This window comes from Hemiscyllium ocellatum, chromosome 39 (assembly GCF_020745735.1).
Source record: "Hemiscyllium ocellatum isolate sHemOce1 chromosome 39, sHemOce1.pat.X.cur, whole genome shotgun sequence".
Taxonomy (NCBI): domain Eukaryota; kingdom Metazoa; phylum Chordata; class Chondrichthyes; order Orectolobiformes; family Hemiscylliidae; genus Hemiscyllium; species Hemiscyllium ocellatum.
Window position 1 is genome coordinate 1,819,529 of NC_083439.1, and position 23,396 is coordinate 1,842,924.

At 43.4% G+C, this 23,396-nt stretch overlaps 1 protein-coding gene and 1 non-coding gene across 2 annotated transcripts in view; both read left to right on the forward strand.

The window, feature by feature from the left end:
* The window catches only part of slc24a1 (solute carrier family 24 member 1), a 48,768-nt gene that overhangs the window by 19,858 nt on the left and 5,514 nt on the right, over positions 1-23,396 (forward strand). Inside the window, exons 5-8 of the mRNA XM_060852837.1 lie at positions 6,659-6,712; positions 19,861-20,000; positions 22,187-22,483; positions 23,132-23,221. Of these exons, the coding sequence (XP_060708820.1) occupies positions 6,659-6,712; positions 19,861-20,000; positions 22,187-22,483; positions 23,132-23,221 (581 nt within the window). The remainder of the gene's footprint in view (positions 1-6,658; positions 6,713-19,860; positions 20,001-22,186; positions 22,484-23,131; positions 23,222-23,396) is intronic.
* Positions 15,565-15,753, forward strand: LOC132834439 (U2 spliceosomal RNA). The gene has a single exon (XR_009647188.1). It is a non-coding gene; the product is annotated as a U2 spliceosomal RNA (small nuclear RNA).

Sequence of the window (23,396 nt, forward strand, 5' to 3'; positions counted from 1 at the left end):
ACTTGGAACTGAGATGTATCAATCAGGAAGGGCCTGAGACCTCTGCTCTGTGCTCAGAACAGTCTTGACGAAAGATCGTTGCCACCTGAAATGTTCATTCTGGTCGCCTTGCCAGATCTACTGAGTTTCCTGTGGATTTTTTGTTTTAGTTTCAGGTCACCACATATACTGGAATTTTGGTTTTGTTTGAACCCGTTTAACTGGGTGTTTGAGTGAGCTGTTGAGACTGATGGAAGAGGGTAATGAGTCGGGTTTTTGTTAATGACTGGTGCCTGGTGATCTGCTGGATACAGGGTTTAAGGAGGGTGGGATCAGATGCAGCAGGGTGTCCCACTCTCTCGACATACAGCCTCCAAAACCCACCTGCTTTAAGCAAGAAAGCAAGTTTTGGATTCTACAGCAGGTTTAAATATTCTGAGACATCCCAAAACAGCCAAAGATGGACTTGTGTGGTCACTGTTATTATGTAGGAAATAGTATGATCAATGACAGTAAATTCCTGCAAGAATAATGTGGTAATGACCAAGTTGTCTACTTTTATCAATGTTAATTTTGGAGGAGTATAGGTCAAAGACACTAGAAAGACTTCCTCTGCTTTCTTTTGACTAGCACCATGGTCTGGTTCCAGCTGAGAAAGCCTTGGGGACAGAGTTCGTGCGTATATTTAAAACCTGATAGATTGGCTGGGATTCAAGGGTCACAGGGTAGCTGCAGGAAAGTCAGATTAGCCATGATCCTACTGAATGGCAGAACAGGCTTGAAGGACGAAATGGCTTCCTCCTGTTCCTATTTCTTCTGGTCTCAACAGAAATATGTCTGTAAATACTACATCCAAAAATAATCTCCTTCTACAATAGTCTTGACCTTGTATTTAACTTTCCAGACAGGGGCTGGAATCCAGCAGCATTTGGCTCAAAAGTGAGAGTTTAATACATTGAGCATAGGAGACGTCAGAGCTGGACAGTGAACGTTGGGTAAAGCTGTGGTCAGGGAGCAGGTGGGAAAGGAATAATAAGCAAGAGTACCGCACCAAGACTTGTTCTGCCTCTCCTACTTTATTTCCAGGGGCTCCCGATTAATATATGGAGCAGTGATTAGATAAAACAAAATCTTAAAACATGGCCATTGTGGCTGGGATATTTAAGGTAAAATACTTACATAATTCTAGCAGACCACAGGACTGCTCTCTCATTAGACAGAGATGACTGCTGGTGGTTTAACTTGAGGGTCACTGTACTGTCGGTGGGGTAGAGTTTGAGAAGGAGAATGACCTCAGCTGGTGCAAGAATTGAACTGAAACGGTTGGTGTTACTCTGCATCACAAACCAGCCATCCAGACAATGTAGCTGAGAGAATGTTATTGATTTTACTGTCAAGACATGAGAGTCACAGACAGGTACAGTATGAAAACACAGCCTTCAGTCTAAATCGTCCTACTGGTGGGAAAGTCTTGAGGAGATAACCTCAAAATCAGAGCCAGAACATTTAGGATAGAAATTAGGAAACATTTTTTCTCATAATGATAGTGGGAAGCAGAATATTCTCCAGAAAAGGAGTAACCTCTAAAGCTCGATGTTCTCATGAATTGTGAATGTGGCTGTGTAATCAGCATTTATGACATATTCCTATTTGAGAAGGTGATAATGAGCTGCTTTATTGAACCATAGTGCTCTTAGGGAAGGAATTCCAGGATCTTGAGACAAGACACTGATTTAGGAGTCGTAATCTGCCATTGGATTTGCAAGAGTTTGCAGAGGAACAAACTGGAGATTTCTCTCTAGGGATTTAATACTCTTCTGCACATTGTCCAATGCACACACAAAGGCAGATAACAATACAGCCTTCTAGACCACGAGCTTACTGCTGGGTTTGAAGTCTTTGTTATCAAACACTTTGTTCTTAAGATGGCCAAAGGCAGCATTGGAACATTAGAGACAATGGATCTCAAACTAAAGCTTTCCCTCACAAGAAACTCATGGACCATTTTAATTGGATGGTCCTTCCCCAGGAGTATGCTGGAAGGGCTGGATTTCAGTGTTTGAATTGCTGAGGGAGCTCAGGTGCTGATGAATGGGGCTGAAGTGAATGCCTTTGGCACTGATTGAGGTTGTTTAGAGGATAACCAATGAACAATTACAGTCAGGCACTGGCCTGAGAACCAGAGAAATGAGTGATCAGGACAGAAGGTATTGGAGCACCATGACATCAAGTCTGACTATGGAGCTGTGTCCACTCTCTGATCTCAAGCTGCAGCTACATGAATGAATTCTTGTTCAAGTTCACATGATTCCTAGTTCTAGCTGTGGTGCTGGATTCCAAGCTTGTTTGCTATGGTTTGTGCTGCAGAGATTGTGTCAGGTGGGAATGTTAAGGTGAGAAAAGTCCAAGAATCTAATTGCACCACAAATAGCAGCATTCCATGATCAGCAATTCTGGGATCCATTTTCTTCTAGATCAGTGAAAACAGGAGGGAGAAATGAATCATCTTTCCCTTTATAATGATGACTCTAAACCAACATTCACTGGAATCCACGAAGACTGAAGAAAATTCTCTGAAAGGGTTGAGGAATAACTTGTTATCAGAAAAGCGTTCAAGGGGAAGATATGACTTTAATTTGGATGAGAGTTGGAATTCAATCCGAAATTCAGTCACAGGGAGACTGGTTGGTGAATACAGTGAGTCATTTGGAGGTCCAGATGATGTGTTGTAACTTTATAATTCATTAATTTCCTGACTGATCCTTCACTTGAACCAGAAAAAGAATTTTACAGCAGAACAGAGGCACCATTTTCATTGACTACAAACAGGCAGAAACCTTATCTCCGATGAAGTAGTTGATGTTACTTCGGTAAATGTTTTTAAAGCTAAGGTAGATAGATTTTTGAACAGCAAAGGAATTAAGGGTTATGGTGAGAGGTCGAGTAAGTGAAGAAGAGTCCACAAAAGGATCAGCCATGATCTTATTGAATGGCCAGACCGTTTACTCCTGCTCTTAGTCCTTATGTTCTTATGACACAAACACCAGGCCATGAATGTATCAGTAGAAATTCAATTTCATTGAACCCTTCCAGTGGGTCATTGGTTTTTTTCATTGAGCATGAGAAATCCTCTTGCCTTTCTTTGGAAAGTCCAAGTCAGGATTTGTTACCAACTGGCAGACCCTCCAATGGAGGTGGGCACCTTGTCTGAAGGACTGCAGTGTCTGACAGAGTGGGTCACATGCTGCTTCCTTCGTCTGAATGTTTGTGTTCAGCAGGAGGAGCTCAGTGGCACTGACCATAAACAACCTCCCCCAGCCAGCCTCTTCTCCTTCATGGCAGGCTCGCCTTTTTAAAGGGAAGTTGCATTAAAGAATCTTGCTGCAATTTAAATTATGGCAAAATAGTGAATACCAATGAACTGCGAGGGCTCCAGGATGAGCCGAACTATAACTGGGAGAAGCTGGAAGAAGAGAGATGCTATGGCATTCTGGTTTGGATTTGGGGGTGGCAGGAAAGATCTGGATGAACCTGGAAGCAGTGCCATGAGAATCCTAATGGGTTCTCACAAGTGAAGCATCTTCACATGACTTCCCCAACCCTGCCCCACCAGTTCCTCATTTAGCGCAATGCACCTTCCATAAGACAGGCAGCACCAGTCACTTGCACTCTGCACTCTGACCCTATCCTTCGGGCCACCTCATCACACTCTCACTCTCAGACCTCCACTGCCTGCACATACAGTACTTCCCTCTGCTCAGTACATCACAGAAACAATCACTGGCACTCCACCCTATCTCCTGCAGGACTCATTGTTCATCAGTCCTCAGGTCACTGAGATCATTGAGGGCAATGTTATGTCCCTGACATGCCCAACTCCTACCTCACCTGGTTCCTGCCATTTGAGATGTGATCTAACTCTTGGTTCCCACCCAATCATCTCCAAACTTCCTGCTTTCAAACAGATGTGATCTGGCGTGGCAGGGAGTGAGCAAGAAAGAGCACAACTTTGAACAGAAGGCCCCATTCACTAGGTCACAGATTTACTGCTCCAAGCTCAGATACTGACAACATTCTGGGCCTTGCCGTCAATCTGCAGCTGGCACGAGCAGGCAGGAGCCTGCCATGGGTAAAGGCTTGGCCATGGTATATGCTCAGTAAGGGTGAGGTGACAGACAGCTTGTGCTGTAGAAGCATCAAGGAGAGCACTCATGGTCATCCACACCAAGACACTGAGGACATTGCCCAGCCCCCTGCCACAGTCCTGGGCCGGGCATGAGGCTGTAATGGCAAGGGAAAGCACAAAGAGCTTGCCTTCCCTGATACCTCTCCCCCTGCATTGTCGAGCTCCAGCCCAAGAGGAAGTGCTGCTGCTAGCCTAGCCCTAACCCTAACACTGACTCTAACCCTAACACTCCCCCTAATCTTAACCTTAACCCTAACACTGATCCTAACCTTGTTGCTCCAGTCCCGGAGGAACTGCCATTGCACACCCTAACCCACAACCTAACCTTAAACCTAACCCTGATCCAGGCCCTGACCTAACCCACAACCTTATCCTGATTCTAACCCTAACTTTAACCCTATTGTACCCTAGCCTGACCCTAACCTAACCCTGACACTGACCCAACTCTAACCCTAACTTTAACCCTAATCTAATCCTGACCCTAACCCTGACCTTACTTACAGACCCCTTGGAGAGGGCTGGTCACCAATAATTCTGCTCTCCCCAGGATGTGGGAAATGTCTCTGACAACTTCAGAAAGGCAGCACAAATGTTTTCCAGAAACACTCCAAACTACTTACAGACAACAAGTCACAGAATTACTCCCATGCTGAAGTAGGCCATTTGGCCCCATGATAGAAACCGCTGTCAAAACTGACCTTGTCAGTGATTGGGTGCATGTGGGGGTTGACTAGGAAACATCACACAGATTCAGGCCTTGTCTTTCTGGGATGAGAACTACTCAAATCTGAGATCCTGACATCACAGAAGCTGGTTAGACCATGTGATGTCGGGATGGTGCACTCTCACCATCAGTACACACTGAGAATCTCACTATAACACTATGTCACACTGTAACAAAGAGTAGTGCACCAGAGAGCAGTGTCACACAACTGTGTAAGAGAATATTCTTGTGAATGTTTGTGTGCACAAGTGCACTGTATGTGAATCTTTATGCGTGGTCCCATGTGTATCTATCTGTACACTTTCTGTAGCTGCATGTATTTTGCATGCTGTGTCCCAGTGTAATGCTCTGTGTAAGGACTGAACCTTTCATTGAACATGGGAGCGTTTACAGGTGCTCAGTGTGAAACAGATTCCCGCTGAGATTTTCTGGAGGTGGTCAACAGTAAATTAATTTGGTTTTGCTGAGAAATTCCTTCCTTAGGGATTTGTTGAGAAATTCTCACCTTGATACAGACAGATGCAGTCTGTGTGTATAATGTGAGTAATAGACTTTCCTTAATGTCTGTATGCTGTGCTTTCCAAACAGTGAATGTGATTCGCCCAGGGCAGATAGTTTAACAGCAGGGATTCAGTGAAATTTCTCCAAAGTGGTTTGCAGTTTGAATCCAGTTCTCTGGCCCTCACATGGAATCATTATGAATCAGAGATTATTGCTGGAATACTGCAGGTTATTGCTGGAATACTGCAGGTTAAGCTTTTGTTTCAGTCAGTGCAGGTTAGATCATTGTTCCTTGGTTTACTTGTTCAAGGAAAATTAATGTTACCCACAGATTTCCCTTTAAGAGGTTTTTTAAAGATTAGATTACTTACAGTGTGGAAACAGGCCCTTCGGCCCAACAAGTCCACACCGACCCGCCGAAGCGCAACCCACCCATACCCCTACATTTACCCCTTACCTAACACTATGGGCAATTTAGCGTGGCCAATTCACCTGACCTGTACATCTTTGGACTGTGGGAGGAAACCGGAGCACCCGGAGGAAACCCACGCAGACACTGGGAGAACGTGCAAACTCCACACAGTCAGTCGCCTGAGTCGGGAATTGAACCCAGGTCTCAGGCGCTGTGAGGCAGCAGTGCTAACCACTGTGCCACCGTGCCGCCCACTTTTATAGGTTTATAGGACAGGCATGGAGCAAATTCTTTCACCTTCATTGATCCAGTTAAGGGGATACATTACAACCCTGTCACCTCTCCAGTGCATTTAACTAATACTTTGGACTTGTTTGAATTCCCGAAGACCCTCCCCTGAACAAATGTTCATGACACTATCTGAATCATTGTATGATTCTACACAAAATAAGGCCATTCAGCCCATCCAGAAAATTGTCCTTTCACCATCCTTAGTTCAGACGTCCTGGTGAAAAGTAAAAGCCATGCTGGTAAAGTTGTTTTGCTTTGTGTTTGAACGGTGGAATCCCGGTGACAGGCCTTAGGAGCACAAGGTGGAAGAGCCAACAATTGGCTTTTAGTTGTCTCGTAGTGGAGGTCTCAATTTATCTGACAAAACTCTTCAAAACACTCTACACGGCCGTTCACACAGTATCCTCTGTGCAATATCTACATCTGTTGCATTCCTCCTTTCTGTGTTTGTGCCCAGCAATTATGTAAAAGTTTGGCGTCCTTCCTGCGGTTCAGAATGGTTGGCCATTGTCACTCAAAATGATTCTAGAACCTTCTCCATCTGTAACATCTCTTTTGTTTGCAGTGAAGTTTAAGCAGAAGGCTGAAATAATGAACAGTATGGCAAAGGGCAAGGGAAGTTCAAAAGATCAACGAGGAAACAATATGAAAGGTGAGAGACAGACGATGAGAGACTCAAGGGTTGTGTTAAACTGGCTGGGAACCACACCTGAACCCTTGCAGAAACATTCTGACTTGTTTCTGAAGTGTGTATTTGAACTTCATTCCTGAAACACAATCAAGAACTGACACTTTGTCAGATCATTTCAAGTGACTCCCCCAAAGAACTGGTCAGTTTGACATTTAATTTGTTTTGTATACTGTGGTTATGAACTCTCCCCACTCACCAGTTGAATCATTAACAATTGCAATGACTCTGTAAACGTTTGCTGGTGGGTTTTGCCAAAACATCAGAATCATGGAATTGCTACAATGCAGGAGGCCGTTCAGCCCCATTGTATCTGCACCAGCTCTCTGAGTGTTGTGAATTAGTGCCAATTTCCTGCCACTTCCCAGAACCTATTTACATAGTCATGTAATTCCCTCTTAAATGCCTCAGTTGAATCACTTCATTCCCAGACAATGCATTCCCAAACCCAAACCACTCACTGGGTGAATATGCTTTTCTTCCATCACATTTGCTGCTTTTATAAAACAGTTTGTCCTCAGAGAGTCTCCAGCTGAGAGTTTATAAAACTGAGGAAACAGACTCTGATGCTTTGTGCGCAGAAGCAGTCAGTGCTACTTGTGTTAGTGTTTCCCAGACGAGTAGTTACAATGATTAAAAGATTGATTAGATTGATGAAGGAGTGACACAATATTTGAAATTAGAGCAAAACATTCCAGAATGAAAGCAGGATGTACATTTCACATAATGGGAAGTGGACATGTGAAATCCTCTCTTTTAATGGAAATATTGTGGAGTCAATGAAGCTTCCAAACCTGAGAGGAACAGTTCCTGGGTAAAGTCACCATGACAATATGAAGCTAAATACAGGTAAAGGAATTAAGGTTCAGGTAATCCATTCATTTGGGGAACAGATTTGAGGAGCTGTGACTTGTACCTTCTCAAAGTCTACATTTCGGGGCAGACTTTCCGAGGTCATTGGACCTTTTTTCTGCTAAAATAAAATCAAAAATCAATCTTAATGCTTTCCAAAATTTCTAGCACATCAACTTCATCAATCTTGACCTGGTCAAGACTATATCCCAGCTCCTCTAAGTTTCCTTTCTTTGGTGAAAATCAAAGCAAAAAACTAATTTAGGGCTTCCCCTATCTGCTCAGACTCCACACACAAGTTCCCTCCGCTATCCTGATCGGCCCTGCCTTCTCCCTGATCATTCTCTTATTCCTCACGTATGAGTAAAATACCTTTGGGTTCTCCTGATCATTCTTTTCCGTGCCCCCTCCTGGCTCTCCTCAGTCCAATTCTGAGCTCCTTTCTAGCAAGCCTGTAATCCTCTAAAGCTGTGCCAGATCTTGCTTCCTCCACTTTACATAAGCTGCCTTCTTCCTTTTGATGAGAAGTTCCTCTGTTCTTGTCATCCAAGGTTCCTTAATCTTACCCCTTCTTGCCTGTCTCAGAGGAACAAATTCATACATCCCTCACAACAACTGCTCCTTAAATAGTCTCCACATGTCTGCTGTGCACTTTCTGTGGAACAATTGCCCCCAGTCTGTACTTCCCAACTCCTGTCTGATAGTGTCATAATTTCCTTTTCCCCAATTAAATACCTTCCCTTGGTAACTGCTCCTTTCCCTCTCCACGGCTATGTTAAATGTGAGGCAGTTGTGGTCACTGTCACCAAAGTGTTCTCCCACCGCGAGATCTGGCACCTGCCCTGGCTCGTTGCCGAACACCAAATCCAAAATGGCCTCTCCCTTCATCTGTCTGTTTACATACTGAATAAGGAAACCCTCCTGAACACACCTGACAAAAACCGCTCCATCCAAACCATCTGCACTGAGGAGGTTCCAGTCGATATTGGGAAAGTTGAAATCACCCATGACAACAACCCTGCTACTTTTGCATTTTTCCAGAATCTGCCTGCCTATGAGATCTTCAATCCCTCTACTGCCATTAGATGCTCTGTAGAAAACCCCAGTGCGGTGTCTGTTCCCTTGCTGTTCCTAACTCCCACCCATACTGACTCAGTAGACAAACATTCCCCAACAACCTTCGTTTCTGTAGCTGTGATGCACTCTCTGATTGGCAATGCTATACCCCTTCCTCTTTTTCCACCCTCCCTGTTCTTTCTAAACATTCTAAACCCTGGAACATCAACAACCATTCCTACCCCTGTGAAACCCACATCTCTGTTATGGCCACAACATCGTAGCCCCAAGTACTGATCCATGCTCTAAGTTTGTCACTCTTATTCCGGACACTCCCTGCATTAAAGCAGTCACACTTTAACTGATCCCTTTGTTTCACCGTGTGAGAAACCTTCCTGATAGATTCAATATATCCTGTCACTGTCCTGTCTGCAACTGACCCCCTTTCAGACATGTGACTCTGATTCCCACCCTCCCTAACAAACTAGTTTAAACCATCCCGAATCACACGAGCAAATCTCCCACCCAGGACATTTGTACCCCTCCAGTTCAGGTGCCACCCATCCTTGATGTACAGGTCCCACCTTCCCCAGAAGGTATCCCAATGGTCTAGGTATCTGAAGCCCTCCCTCCTGCACCAGCCTCGCAGCCACGTGTTAAGCTGCATTCGCTGCCTGTTCCTCATCTCACTATCTCAAGGCACCAGTAGCAAACCCGAGATCACTATTCTACTTGTCCTGCTCTTCAACTTCCAACCTAACTCTCTGTAGTCACTTTTCAGATCTTCAATCCCTTTCCTGGCTATATCATTGGTACCAATATGTACCACGATTTCTGGCTGCTCACCCTCCCCCTTCAGAATCTTGTAAACCAGATTGGCAACATCCTGGACCCTGGCATCAGGGAGGCAACATACCTTCCAGGAGTCCTGTTCCTGACCACAAAATCTCCTGTCAATCCATCTATTGAGTTCCCTACCACTAGCGCTTTTCTATTTCCCCCCCCCCCTTCCCTTCTGAGCCCCAGTGCCAGGCTCAGTGCCAGAGACCTGACAACTATGGCTTTCCCCTGGTAGGCTGTCCCCACCAGCAGTATCCAAAATGTAGACTTATTGCTGAGGGGAACAGCCACAGGGGATCCCTGATCTGACCATCGATTCCCTTTCCTCCCCCTGACAGTAACCCAACTGTCCTTATCCTGTGTCTGGGGAGCGACCACCTCCCTGTACATCCTCTCAATTTCCCCCTCAGCCTCCCGAATGATCGGTAGTTCATCCAGCTCCAGCTCCAGTTCCAGTTCCCTAACTCAGTTTTCGAGGGGCTGGAGTTGGGTGCACTTCCCGCAGATGTAGTCGGCAGAGACATGTGAAGTGTCTCTCACCTGCCAGATTCTGCAGGAGAAACATGCAACTGCCATAACACCCATATCCTGCTACTCTGAAAGCCAACACAGGACTAAACAAAGGAAGAGAAGAAAAAAAAGAAACCTGAAAACTTACCTCGTTTACAGACGTCAGGTTAGAGGTGGTGGATGGGAGGGAGGCCCTATGGTGTAAGGTCTCGGGTTTAGATCTCACCCACTTTAAAAACTTCCCAGAAGTCCTTCGCTCCCCCCTCACACCTCTCGGCAAAAAAAACTTACCAGGTATATCCTTGGCTGCTCCGGGAAGCGAGAAAGGAGGTTGCTAAGCTGCTGGCGAGGATATTTGCCTCCTCACTCTCCACAGGAGTCGTACCGGAGGATTGGAGGGAGGCGAATGTTGTTCCACTTTTCAAGAAGGGTAATAGGGAAATCCCTGGCAATTACAGACCAGTCAGTCTTACGTCTGTGGTCAGCAAAATTTTGGAAAGAATTCTGAGGGATAGGATTTATGACAATTTGGCAAAGCATAGTGTGATTAAAGGCAGTCAGCATGGCTTTGTGAGGGGCAGGTCATGCCTCACAAATCTTGATGAGTTCTTTGAGGAGGTGTCAAGACAGGTCAACTACATTTGAGCAGTGGATGTGGTGTATGTGGATTTCAGCAAGGCATTTGATAGGATTCCCGATGGTAGGCTCATTCATAAAAGTCAGGAGATATGGGATACAGGGAGATTTGGCTCTGGATTCAGAATTGGCTGGCTGACAGAAAGCAGAGAGTGGTTGTAGATGGAAAGTATTCTGTCTGGAGGTCAGTGTTGAGTGGGCTCCCACAGGGCTCTGTACTTGGGCCTCTGCTCTTTGTAGTTTTTATAAATGACTCAGATGAGGAGGTTGAGGGGTGGGTTAGTAAATTTGCCAATGACACAAAGGTTGGAGGTGTTGTCGATAGTATCGAGGGCTATTGTAGGCTGCAGCGCGACATAGACAGGATGCAGAGCTGGGCTGAGAAATGGCAGATGGAGTTCAACCTGGATAAATGCGAAGTGATGTATTTTGGAAGATCAAACTGGAATGCTGAATATAGGATTAAAGACAGAATTCTTGGCAGTGTGGAGATACAGAGGGATCTTGGTATGCAAGTACATAGATCCCTCAAAGTTGCTACCCAAGTGGATAGGGTTGTTCAGAAAGCATATAGTGTTTTGGCTTTTATTAACAGGGGGATCGAGTTTAAGAGCCGCGAGGTTTTGCTGCAGCTCTACAAGTCCCTAGTGAGACCACACTTGGAATATTGTGTCCAGTTCTGGTCGCCCTACTATAGGAAAGATACAGAAGCTTTGGAGAGGGTGCAAAGGAGGTTTACCAGGATGCTGCCTGGACTGGAGGGCTTGCCTTATGAAGAGGGGTTGAATAAGCTCGGACTTTTCTCTCTGGAGAGAAGGAGGAAGAGAGGAGACCTGATCGAGGTGTACAAAATAATGAGAGGAATAGATAGGGTCAATAGCCAGAGACTTTTCCCCAGGGCAGGATTGACTGGTACGATAAGTCATAGTTTTAAGATATTAGGAGGAATGTATAAAGGAGACGTCAGAGGTAGGTTCTTTATGCAGAGAGTTGTGAATGTGTGGGATGCTTTGCCAGCGGTGGTGGTGGAAGCAGAGTCATTAGGGACATTTAAGCAACTGCTGGACATGCACATGGATAGCAGTGAGTTGAGGGGTGCGTAGGTTAAGTTACTATATTTTACATTCGGATTAAATCTCGGCACAACATCGTGGGCCAAAGGGCCTGTTCTGTGCTGTACTTTTCTATGTTCTAAAAGCCTTCAGATGCGAGAAATCTGAAATAAAAAGATGAGGTGCTGGAGAAACTCGGCAGGTATGGCAGAATCCATGGAGACAGAACCAGCGCTAATGTTTCGACTCCAGTATGACTCATTTTTGGAATTTAACGGGATTAGAAATGTGATGGTTTTTATGCTGTTTTAAAGGTGAGTGGGTGGGAGTGGCAAGTGGAACAAGAAAGGTCATGGAAAGGTTAGAGGAAAAGGGAGATTGGACATCGAGAGTGTCATAGAACAAAAAGCAAAGAGTATGGCAATGTTTACACAGAAGGTGTTAGTACATCAGAGTGGGTGTTAACAGTAGAATAAAGATCAGCTCTTACTAAAACCAAAACATGAAGCAGGAAAACATCTTTGATTTCTTTGGAAATTGCAGGAATATATCCATTTCTTTGAAATGTTTGCACTTGCACTGAGATGTTTAAATTATATTCTCATGACCTGTGATGAGAAATGGAATTCAATTAGCATTCCCAACAATTTACCATTCTTTATTTCCCTGCACTGGCCGACAATAGTTCCTCCATTTATTCAATGCCTGAGTATTAACGCAATAATATTGGGGGCTGGGTGACCCAGTTGGTTTAAACACAATCCTCTCCCCACACAACCTTAATCACTGCAGTCTGGCAATGAGAGTGTGCAGTGGGAAATTAAATTCTCAGCTTCAATCCAACAATTTACTAAATGCTTGATCAAAGCCCAAGGCTGATGCATAAACACATGATGAAAAGCGAAATACCATAATGGATATTTCAGAATTACATGATCACAGAAGCGGCCATTCAGCCCCTCATGTTTGCAAAGTTATTAAATGAGCATCATTACTTAGTTCCAATCTCCTGCTTTCCCCCCAAGCCTTTACACACCATATCTATCCAAAAATCATCCGATGCTATCTTGAATGTGTCAGCTGACCCTGCCCCCACATTTCCAGACAGTACATTCCATTCCCTGACTACTCACTGTGTGAAAAGCATTTTTCTCACATCACCCTTGCTTCATGACACATCACTTTAATTCTGTCCCCTTTTGTTCTTTACAAGTGGGAAAAACTTCTCCTTATCTACTCTACCCAGCCCACTCATGATTTTGTAAACCTCAATCAAATCTCCTCTCGCTGCCTTCTCTCCAAGGAGAACAGTCCCAACTTTGTCCAAAAAGCAACATACTGCGGCTGCTGTAAATCTGAAATAGACACAGAGAATGCTGGAGAAACTCAGCAAATTTGGCAGCATCTGGAGAGAGAAACACCGTTTACGTTTCAAGCCCAATGTGACTCTTCTTTGGAACTTGAGAAATTCTTGAGTTTCTCCAGCACTCAGTCTATTGTCATCACCGAAGTTCCTCATCCCTGGAACCATCCCACATTCCCTCCAATGTGTTCACATCTTCCCTATAATGTGGCACCCAGAAATGTCCACAAAACTTGAGCTGAGGTCTAACATGCATCTTGTACAAGTTCACCAAACATGCTTTTGTACTCTACGCCCCAAGTATGAAGCTGAGGACACTTTGTGCTTTATTAATTGCTGTTTCCATCTGCTGCTTTCAATGGACTGTGCACAGATATAGTCAGAGGCCTCTGCTCCTGTGCCCACTTTAGAATTGTAAACCCTATTTTTTTGAATGAATGATTTTATTGTCATGTGTAGTTTACAGTGAGAAAAATGGTAAAATACACTGAAAATGTTTCCCACTGTCGCCATGACCCAGCATCAGTTTGAACAATTTAAGAACAAGGAACAAAAAAAAAGGGAGAGCTTAAAGAGAGTCCATCAGGTACTGAACCAGGTCATCATCAATGATACCTGCACCACCATCCTTCCTCCACCGCCTCGCCACCATCTCCACTGGCAAAAGTGAGGACTGCAGATGCTGGAAACCAGAATTCAGATCAGAGTGGTGCTGGAAAAGTACAGAAGGTCAGGCAGCATCCGAGGAGCAGGAAAATCGACGTTTTGGGCAAAATCCCATCATCAGGAATAGAGGCAGGAAGCCTCCGGGGTGGAGAGATAAATGGGAGGGGGGTGGGGCTGTGGAGAAGGTAGCAAAGAGTACAATAGGTGGATGGGGGTGGGGATGGAGGTGATAGGTCAGAGGGTAGGGAGATAGGTGGGAAGGGAGATTGGCAGGTAGGAGTAGACATGAGGATGGTGCTGAGCTGGAAGAATGGAACTGGGGTAAGGTGGGGGGAGGGGAAATGACTCACCAGTTTCCTCATTCTGCCCCCCTCAAATTTATCTCTCCACCCTGGAGGCTTCCTGCTTCTATTCTGATGAAGGGCTTTTGCCCGAAATGTCGATTTTCCTGTTCCTCGGACGCTACCATCCCCACCGGACCCGGAATCACTTCTCTTAGTGCTGGGGCCACCTTGATGTCGCCGGGATGCCCTTCCGCCATTGCTTTGTCCCTCCAGCACTGGGCCCAACCACCGATCCTCAGGTCACCGATCCTCAGGTACCGATTCCCCGAATGGGTCCTGTGCTCGCCCCGGAAAATAAATCGGGTGGGGCAATCTTTCACCACTGCCGATGCCGCCTGAGCTCAGGCCAAGAGGAAAGTAATGGAAACAAGAAGAAAAAAAAAACAAGAGAAATAAAGAGAAACGGTCAGAGCAGACCAGCCCCAGCTCAGGAACCCGACTCCGCTGTCATCTTGATATAATATATCATCTTTCAATGTATTTTTGACCAAAATGCATCACCTCTGCATCGAACCCCGTTGCCTACTCTCCACTCACTCCCACCGACTTGTCACTGTCCTTTAGCAGTTCCACACTGTCCTCACAGTATACAATTCTACAAGTTTTGTGTCATCTGCAAATGTTGAAATTGTCTCTTGAACATCAGGATCCAGATCATTGACAGAAAAAAGGAAAAGTAAAGGTTGGCAAAGTTTTGAGGCAGAGTAGAACATGTTTTGTTAAAGACCTTTGGTGAGTTTGAGAGTGTTTGACTGGAGTTTCAGATTCTGATGCTCCTGGGTAAATGCAGCATGAGGCCAGTGTGGGATACCCTCCTATGCCGTGCCCCAATGATTCAGCAAAGCTTTGACCCAGAGGGTGTTGCAATGTGCCAACCAAGAGATGTCTTTATTCTCCTGGAAATGGCCAATCACTGAACACAGTGCAGGCCATTCAGCCCCTTGAACCTGCTCCCCACCATGGCTAACCTGAATCCGAACTTCATCCAGCTGAATACTCTGGACCAACAAACCTTGACAATTCTCAGGATTAAATTTATTAATTGAACAATTTCCTTTTTTTTGAGGGAGATTGTTTACATTCATCCCATGCTTTGCCTGAATGTTCACTCCTGAATGTCAGGAAAGTTGTATTGTATTCAATTTTGGGCATTTACTGGGAATTTACTTGTCTTCTAATATAACGGAAAAGACTGACATTGTGCTCCTTGGTGAACTGCAGGTTTATGATAATTAATGTGCGTTTCTATAAATAGAAACTTGTACATTTCTGATAGATATCTTTCCGAACAATCCTTTAGTCCAGGCTTGCCCAACAGCAGCCAACCCAGGGGTTCCGTCTGACTGTTAGGATCTCAGCTGATGGTATTAGCAGAGAAGGCAAAAGTGAGGACTGCAGATACTGGAAACCAGAGTTTAGATCGGAGTAGTGCTAGAAAAGCACAGCAGGTCAGGGAGCATCCGAACAGCAGGAAAATTGACGTTGTTTCTGTTCTTATTAGTTTAATATCTGATAACTCCCGACTGTGGGAGAGTTTATATTAAATGGATTTTTGGAACAGGGAGATGGGTTAGGGGCTTGCTTCATCCTCTCCATGTATCAGCCTGGTATTATCAGATAGGTCAGTCCCCAAACCAGCTTGAGAGATCATATTTTGATTTGTTTTGGCATTAACTAAGTGGTCTCTTACTGAGACATAAGTACGCAATGCTGCAGGGTTTGTTTTAACAATAAAACAGATGGTTATTACAAAAACAAATGGACTACAATGATTCAAGAAGGCAGCTCATCATCACCTTCTCAACAGCAACTAGGGATGGACAATAAAATCTGACAAACCTTTCATCCCAGGAATCAGTCCACTGCACTCCCTCTATGGCAAGTGAATTTTTTTTGGGTAAGGAGACCAGTTTCTGTCCACCATACTCCAAATGTAGTGTCACCAGTATTTTACCCCCAATCCCATGTGCTTTGATGTTGCACAATGACCTTTTTGTGTGGGATTTTAATCAAAAGCTTCCTGCAAATTCAAATACATTACACCTACCAAGTCTCCCTCGGTGATCCTACTACACGTATTTGCATCTCCAGAAAACTGTAAGAGGTTTGTCAAACTCAATCTCCCTTCCCACATCGGACAACTGTTTGTGTGGAGTTTGCACATTCTCCCCGTGTCTGCGTGGGTTTCCTCTGGCTGCTCCGGTTTCATCCCACAGTCCAAAGATGTGCAGGTCAGGTGAATTGGCCATGCTAAATTGCCCATAGTATTAGGTGCATTAGTCAGAGGGGAATGGGTCAGTGTGGACTTGTTGGGCCTGTTTCTACACTGTAGGAAATTTAATCTAATCTCTAATCTAAATTCATTTTGATTTTGTGTTGTTTAATCACTCTGCCATCTCTTTATACTCCATTATCAATTTTCCCATTTCAGATTTTAAGATGCCTACATTTGTCTTTATGTTTTTCTTTTTACAATCTTAGAGAAACTTTTAGCATTTACTGCCTGTCCCTAGCTGCCTTAGCTGAACTGCTGCAGTCCATATGCTATAACTAGACCCACAATGCCCTTAGGGTGGGAATTCCTTGAATTGGATAAATTTTTATCCCAGTGAAGAATCATGTTGTGTTATGATCACTTCTAAAGGACTTCTCAAAGTAAGATTATTAATTATTAATTAATCCCTTCTCATTGCATAATCAAATCTACGAGAGTCTGTTCCTGAGATGGTTCCTTAATGTACAGGTCTAAAAATCTGTCATATATACACTATAGGAATGTACTGATCACTGCATTATTACTGATGCGGCTAGCCCAGTCGACATAGGAATTAAAATCACCCACAATTACTATAGAACTCTTGTTTAAACCCTCCCTCCTCCATTGCTCAAGGGGTAAATAGCCTTTCCCCGCCCTTTTGTACACACACTCTGAAATCTATCTGGACTTTCACTTTCTAGCTTTTCACTTTTTGAATAATACTCACTGCTGTCCTTTACTTAGCCTAAGGTGAAAGACTTATAAAATGCATCTTATAAATTTCACCCACTTTGTCATTTTATGTGCCCATCAACACTAACCACTATGCCACCCAACAGCAGTATTTAATATGGCCCGCTCTATTGTGTTATCTCGTCATCAATAAATAACGTGAATAGTCAAAGTCTGAATGTAGATTTTTATGGGTAACCACCAGTCACTTCCTTCCAATTCATGAACATAGCCACTGTTCCTACTCTTTTCACTGTCTAATTAATCTCCTGAGTGGGAAGGTAATAATTTTTTTAAAATTACATGAGCTTTAAATTTAGTTAATTGTGCTTTAAATGGAAGATTTTTAAATTCTATCTGGAAATCCACATAAATATGTCATAAACCTCATTTATTACTTCAGTTCTCTTGTTAGGAAATTCAATTAAATTCATTGGATGTGACTTGCCCTTTGCAAACCCATGTTGGCTGTCACTAACTAGCTCAAATTTCTCTTTGTACACAGTTAATAGGGCTGCAATCATACATAGGTGCATTGGTGGTTCATTGGTAGAATTCATGCCTTCCACACGGGAGGCCCGGTTCGATTCCTGGCCAATGCATTGTAGCATCCTTCATTGGGCGGTACGGCGGCACAGTGGTTAGCACTGCTGTCTCACAGCGCTAGAGACCTGGGTTCAATTCCCGCCTCAGCCGACTGACTGTGTGGAGTTTGCACGTTCTCCCAGTGTCTGCGTGGGTTTCCTCCGGGTGCTCCGGTTTCTTCCCACGGTTTCCTCCAAAGATGTGCAGGTCAGGTGAATTGGCCATGCTAGATTGTCCGTAGTGTTAGGTGAAGGGGTAAATGTAGGCGTATGGGTGGGTTGCACTTTGGTGTGGACTTGTTGGGCCGAAGGGCCTGTTTCCACACTGTAATCTAATTTCAGTAACACTGATCTTAGACAAACAAGTCTAGAAATTCCTGAATGTTTACTTGCTCACCTTTCTTCAATAACGAAATTACAATTTTCCAATTTAAAGATACATATATTTTAATGGAAGGAGATTTGGAAGATTGTAACAAAAGCATCAATACTTTCTTAATTTGGTTCCTTTAAATCCTGATGATGAAAATTATCAGATGCAGGGATTTTATTTCACCATAGAATCCCTATAGTGTGGATGCCAGCCACACCAACCCTCCAAAGAGCATCCCATCAGACCTATTCTCTCTACCCGGTCCCTGTAACCCTGCATTTCCCACGTCAATCCTGGACACTATAGGACAGTTTAGCATGGCCACTCCACCTAACGGGTAGATCTTTGGACTATGGGAGGAAACCGGACCACCTGGAGGAAACCCACACAGAAGCAGAGGAGAATGTGCAAACTTTACACAAATAGTCACCAGAGAATAGAATTGGACCTGGGTCTCTGGTGCCGTGAGGCAGCAGTGCTAACCACTGAGCCAACAGGCCACTCCAAATTCAAACATTCATTTTTTTCTTGCATTACCTTTGGTCAGTTCAAGTCCTTGATTAAAATGAGTCTGTCTGCAATTCTCTTCCACTAATCTGAAACCTGGCACAAACTAAATATTCAAAACGTCTGCCATTTCCTGATTTTCGTTTCATATAATTATTACTCATCAATTTTTAAAGGGGTTCACATTACCCCAAACCTTGTCTTTACTAAAAAAAGTAGAAATAATGTAGTTAATCTTGATATTCCCTCAAAGTTTATTTTGTATTCCTCTTTGGTACATCTTACTTTTTTTGTATTCCATTGCTCCACAGTCCATTTACTGTGATACCAGGTTGAGATTCTTCAGATGACATGGAATCTCTCAAAACTGGTAGAATGGAGATCTAATGGAACCCAAGTCCTAGTGTCAAAAGAACATTGTGCTGACATACTGTGCAATTCAATCCTTCAGGAAAGAACTTCACTACAATTTTGGAATTGTGTGTTTTGGAATTGTGTGATGATTTGACACAATATGTAGAATAGATTCGATACCTTTCCCAACACTGATCTCTAGACTATTTTCAATCACCTATAAGCATACAGAATTCATTTCTCTAATTGGGTATGGGTTTCTGATTCTGGATTTCTGTCCTTAATGGGAGACTGATTGGTGCTGAAGGGCTAAAGAATCTTGACCTAAAAAAGGAAGTGTCACAACTTCGCAGGACTCACAACTGGTTGATCAGTTGGCCTGTACTTGTCCATATTTGCAAGTTTATGTGCATGTTTATGTGTCTGGCTCCCACCTTGAGAAGCAGATTGTTTTACCAACTATACAAATTGAGAATATAAAATGCTCTTGAACTTTGGATTAAAAGATTATAAGAGAAGGTTTCTGTTATTTCTTCTGGCTGCATTCTTTGAAGAGTAGAGGTGCTCAACTGTTTAAGGTTGGTTTCATAAGTAACCGGTGATGGTGATGCAGTCAGATCTGCAAACCCTGGCAACTGAATAATGAGTCATATCACTCCTACGAAAGGGTGTTGGTGATATTTCAGCAAGAATACTGGTTACCCTGGCTCACTACTGGGTTAGAATGAACAGATAATTGCCAACATTTATAGATTATGATATCTAATTGTTTAAGCTGTCAAGATAAACATATGAATCATGAACAAGAGTGGTCATTGAGCCATAATCAAAGTCTGATACTGAAAGAAAGAAAACAGCAGAGCAATTAAATTCTGAAGATTCTGGTCATTTCTCTTTCACAGGTGGAGAGACGGATGAAAAACAGAAAGAGGAAATGCAAGAGGAGAAAAAAGAAAAGAAGGAAGAGGAGGCAAGAGAGGAGACAAATCTTCCCAACGTGGTGAATGTTGAAGTGACTCCCCCAACTGATCCACCAAGTCCATCATCACCAACAGAAAGTGCTGAAGATGAAGAAAATCCCATTAAAGATCAGGTGAACAGGCCCAAATAATTTAATCTGATCAATACTAGAGGGAGAGCAATGTTAATGGAGCAAGAGAATTTCTATTCAAGGCCTGCGTTGAGAGGGATGTATCTTTGCAATGATAGGATAGCATGTGTAGTTTGCAACAAAGATAGTAATGCAGTGACTGTGTCTGTGTGGTGCTAAATCTGACTGATACCAGGTACTGAGAGTTTGTTGGAGGATTTGAGTTATCGAGAGAGACTGAATAAGCTGGGGCTATTTTCTAGCACTGGAGGCAGAGGCTTATAGAGACTTATAAAATCATGAGGGACATGGATAGAGTGAATAGCCAAGGTATTTTCCTTGGAGTGGTAGAGTCCAGAATGAGAGGGCATAGAGTTAAGGTGACAGGGGAAAGATTAAAAGGGACCTAAAGGGCAATTTTTTCACATAAGTGTGGTGCATGTAGGAAATGAGCTGCCAGAGGAAATGGTAGAGGCTGGTACAATTACAATATTTAAAAGGCATCTGAATGGGTATATAAGTAGTAAGGGTTTGGAGGGATATGGGCTAAATACTGGCAAATGGAATTAAATTAATTTAGGACATTGATCAGCCTGGATGCGTTGGACCGATGGGTCTGTTTACATGCTGTGCAGCTCTATGACTCGACCTTGTTCCTGGTTCAGACCTGTCCCATTGCACCCATGAGAAAGAAGGCATTATGAGAGAAGTTGTCTAGAAACACTGCTTAGGTAATTTGAATGGGAGGCAGACAATTTTTCTACTAACTGTGTTGAATGAAAACTTGGGAAATACTAAAAAACTTAAAATCCAAACTGAATTATCACCAAAGACAAGCTTTCAAATTTGAGCTCTGACGAAAGGTGGGAGAGGTTGACTGAGGATAGTGCAATTTATGTCAAAGTTTTGGAGTTCAATAAAGTACCACATAATAGGCTTATTAGCAACCCATTGGATCAAAGGGACTGTGGCTGAGTGGTTCCTTTTCAGATGTGAGAGAGTTGCATAGCGATGTCTCCCAGGGCTTGTCATTGGGATTGCTGCTTTTTATGAGACATAATAATGACCTGGACTTGGATATATATGGAATGATTTCCATGAGGATTCAAATTTAGAAACATTGATTTGGGGCCGTCAAGCTGTTAGTTTAGGAGGAGCTCTGTCTCTGATTGGCCAGTGACTCTCCAGGCCCAGTGGTGCCACCAGGACAAGAGGCCACTGCTGGAACTGCAGCTAATAAAGAGCAAAACTGGTGATGGATGACAAGGTGAGGTTCTGGACTGAGAGTTTCACCAGGACCAGCCCAAAACACTGTTGGGTTTCACTTTATTATCTCAGCACGTCATGAACACCCCAATGCCAGTGAAGGTGTCTAGGAAACAGTTACAGTACGTGGCCACCATGGCCCCCATATGTAACAGTAAATTGTAAAATTTCATCCCTTCTTTCTTAATGAACTTGGCCTGATTTTATCTGACTATATCAGAAATTTATTTGAACTAAAATTTGCTTAACTGAAAAGTGTTGAGTTCATTCTGACTCAAGAAAATTACCCGAGAGAATTGAATTCATCCCTTCCTATACATGTACTCCCTACACAATAGTAGTTGCTTAAACAAAGTTTGACTCACAGTTCCAAGCCACCTTTTTAAACAAAGTATTTTTATTAGTTCACTGGATGTGGGGATCACTGGCTGATATTGATCCAATGACTGTGAAGAAATATTAATGTTGACACAGCTGTGGATGGTGAATGGCTTTTTTTGGGGGTGGGGGGACTTGCAAGTGGTGATGTTCCCAGCAATCTGATTCCCTTGTTCTTCTAGGTGGAAGTTGTCATGGGTTTAGGAGGCACTGTCTGAAGATCTTTGGTGATTTTCTGCAGTACATCCTTTACATGGTACATAATACTGCTATTGAGCATCGGTGGTGGAGGGAGTGGATGTTTATGGATGTGGGGCCAATTAAGCAGGCTGCTTTGCCCTGGAAGGTGTTCAAGCTTGAGTATTGTTGTAGCTGCACCCATTCTTGGCAAGTGGGGAGTCAGGAGGTGAATCACTTGCTACAGGATTCCTGGTCTCTGAGCTGTTTCTGTAGCCACAGTATTTTTTTTGGCTGGTTGAATTCAAATGTCAGAAATCTGTAGTAAATGTTTTCAATGAATATTTCCATTTCTAATTTGGTTGTAGGAAACAAATGATCAGGGTGAAGATGCTGGAAACGATGGTGGTGATGAAAATGACAGCAGTGATGGTGATTCTGAAGATAGTGGTGATGACGATGATGATGATAGTGGTGATGATGGTGATGATACTGATGAAGATAGTGATGAGGAGGATAATGAAAAGGAGGAGAAAGAGGCAACCAACGATGAAGAACCTTTGAGTCTTGAATGGCCAGACACCCGACGGAAACAAATCACTTACCTGTGCCTACTTCCCATCGTTTTCCCGCTCTGGCTAACGGTGCCTGATGTACGAAATGCAGTAAGTGAGAAAAGATCATGTGGAAAATCATACATTAGCAAGGAGCAAATTCTTGAACCTGACATTTAACCAAATGATGTAGTGAACATCAGAATCTATGAAAGTTTTGGTCACCACATTTCAGGAAGGATATCAAGGTCCTTGAAAAGGTTTATCAGAATGGTATCAAGAATGGGAAAATTTAGCTACTAGGTTAGATTAGATAAACTAGGTTAAGTAAAGGAGCTTAGATAGAGGTGTCCCAGACCATAAGGCCTCCTTATCTAAACCTGAAATACGCAAATGTTGTTCCCAATAGCTACTGGTTTCAAGGAATGGGAAGCACAGATTTATCATTTTGAGCAAGTGATACAAGGGGGATGTGAGGAAGGTTTTTAATAATGGCCTGGACCTTGCTGCCTAGAGGGTGGTAGAAGCATAGGTAATCAATGATGTAATAAAGAAAAATAGTTAGGCAGCTGAGAGAATGGACTGACTATATTTCTTCAGGAAGATAAAATGGCCTGAAGGGACTGAACTGATTCCTTCTCTACCATTATGACTTTTTTAATAAAGCTAAATTAATGATTCTCAGTTTAAAGGGTTACATTTCCTTAAGATTTTAAAGGACAGCATATCCATGATGTACATTATTTTTGTTTCCAACAGGCTTCAAAGAAATACTTTATTGGGACCTTTTTTGGATCTATTCTGTGGATTGGTGCTTTTTCATATTTGATGGTGTGGTGGGCCCACCAGGTAGGTACAGTGTTAGTGATGGTTACTTTCCTGTAGGTACAGTGTTAGTGATGGTTACTTTCCTTCACAATTCAATCCATGCTGTGGGTGTGGTTGGAATATAAAACCCACATGACCTGACATTGCATATACTCCCAACTGGAACAAATCCTCCATTATTTCGAGAAAAATATAT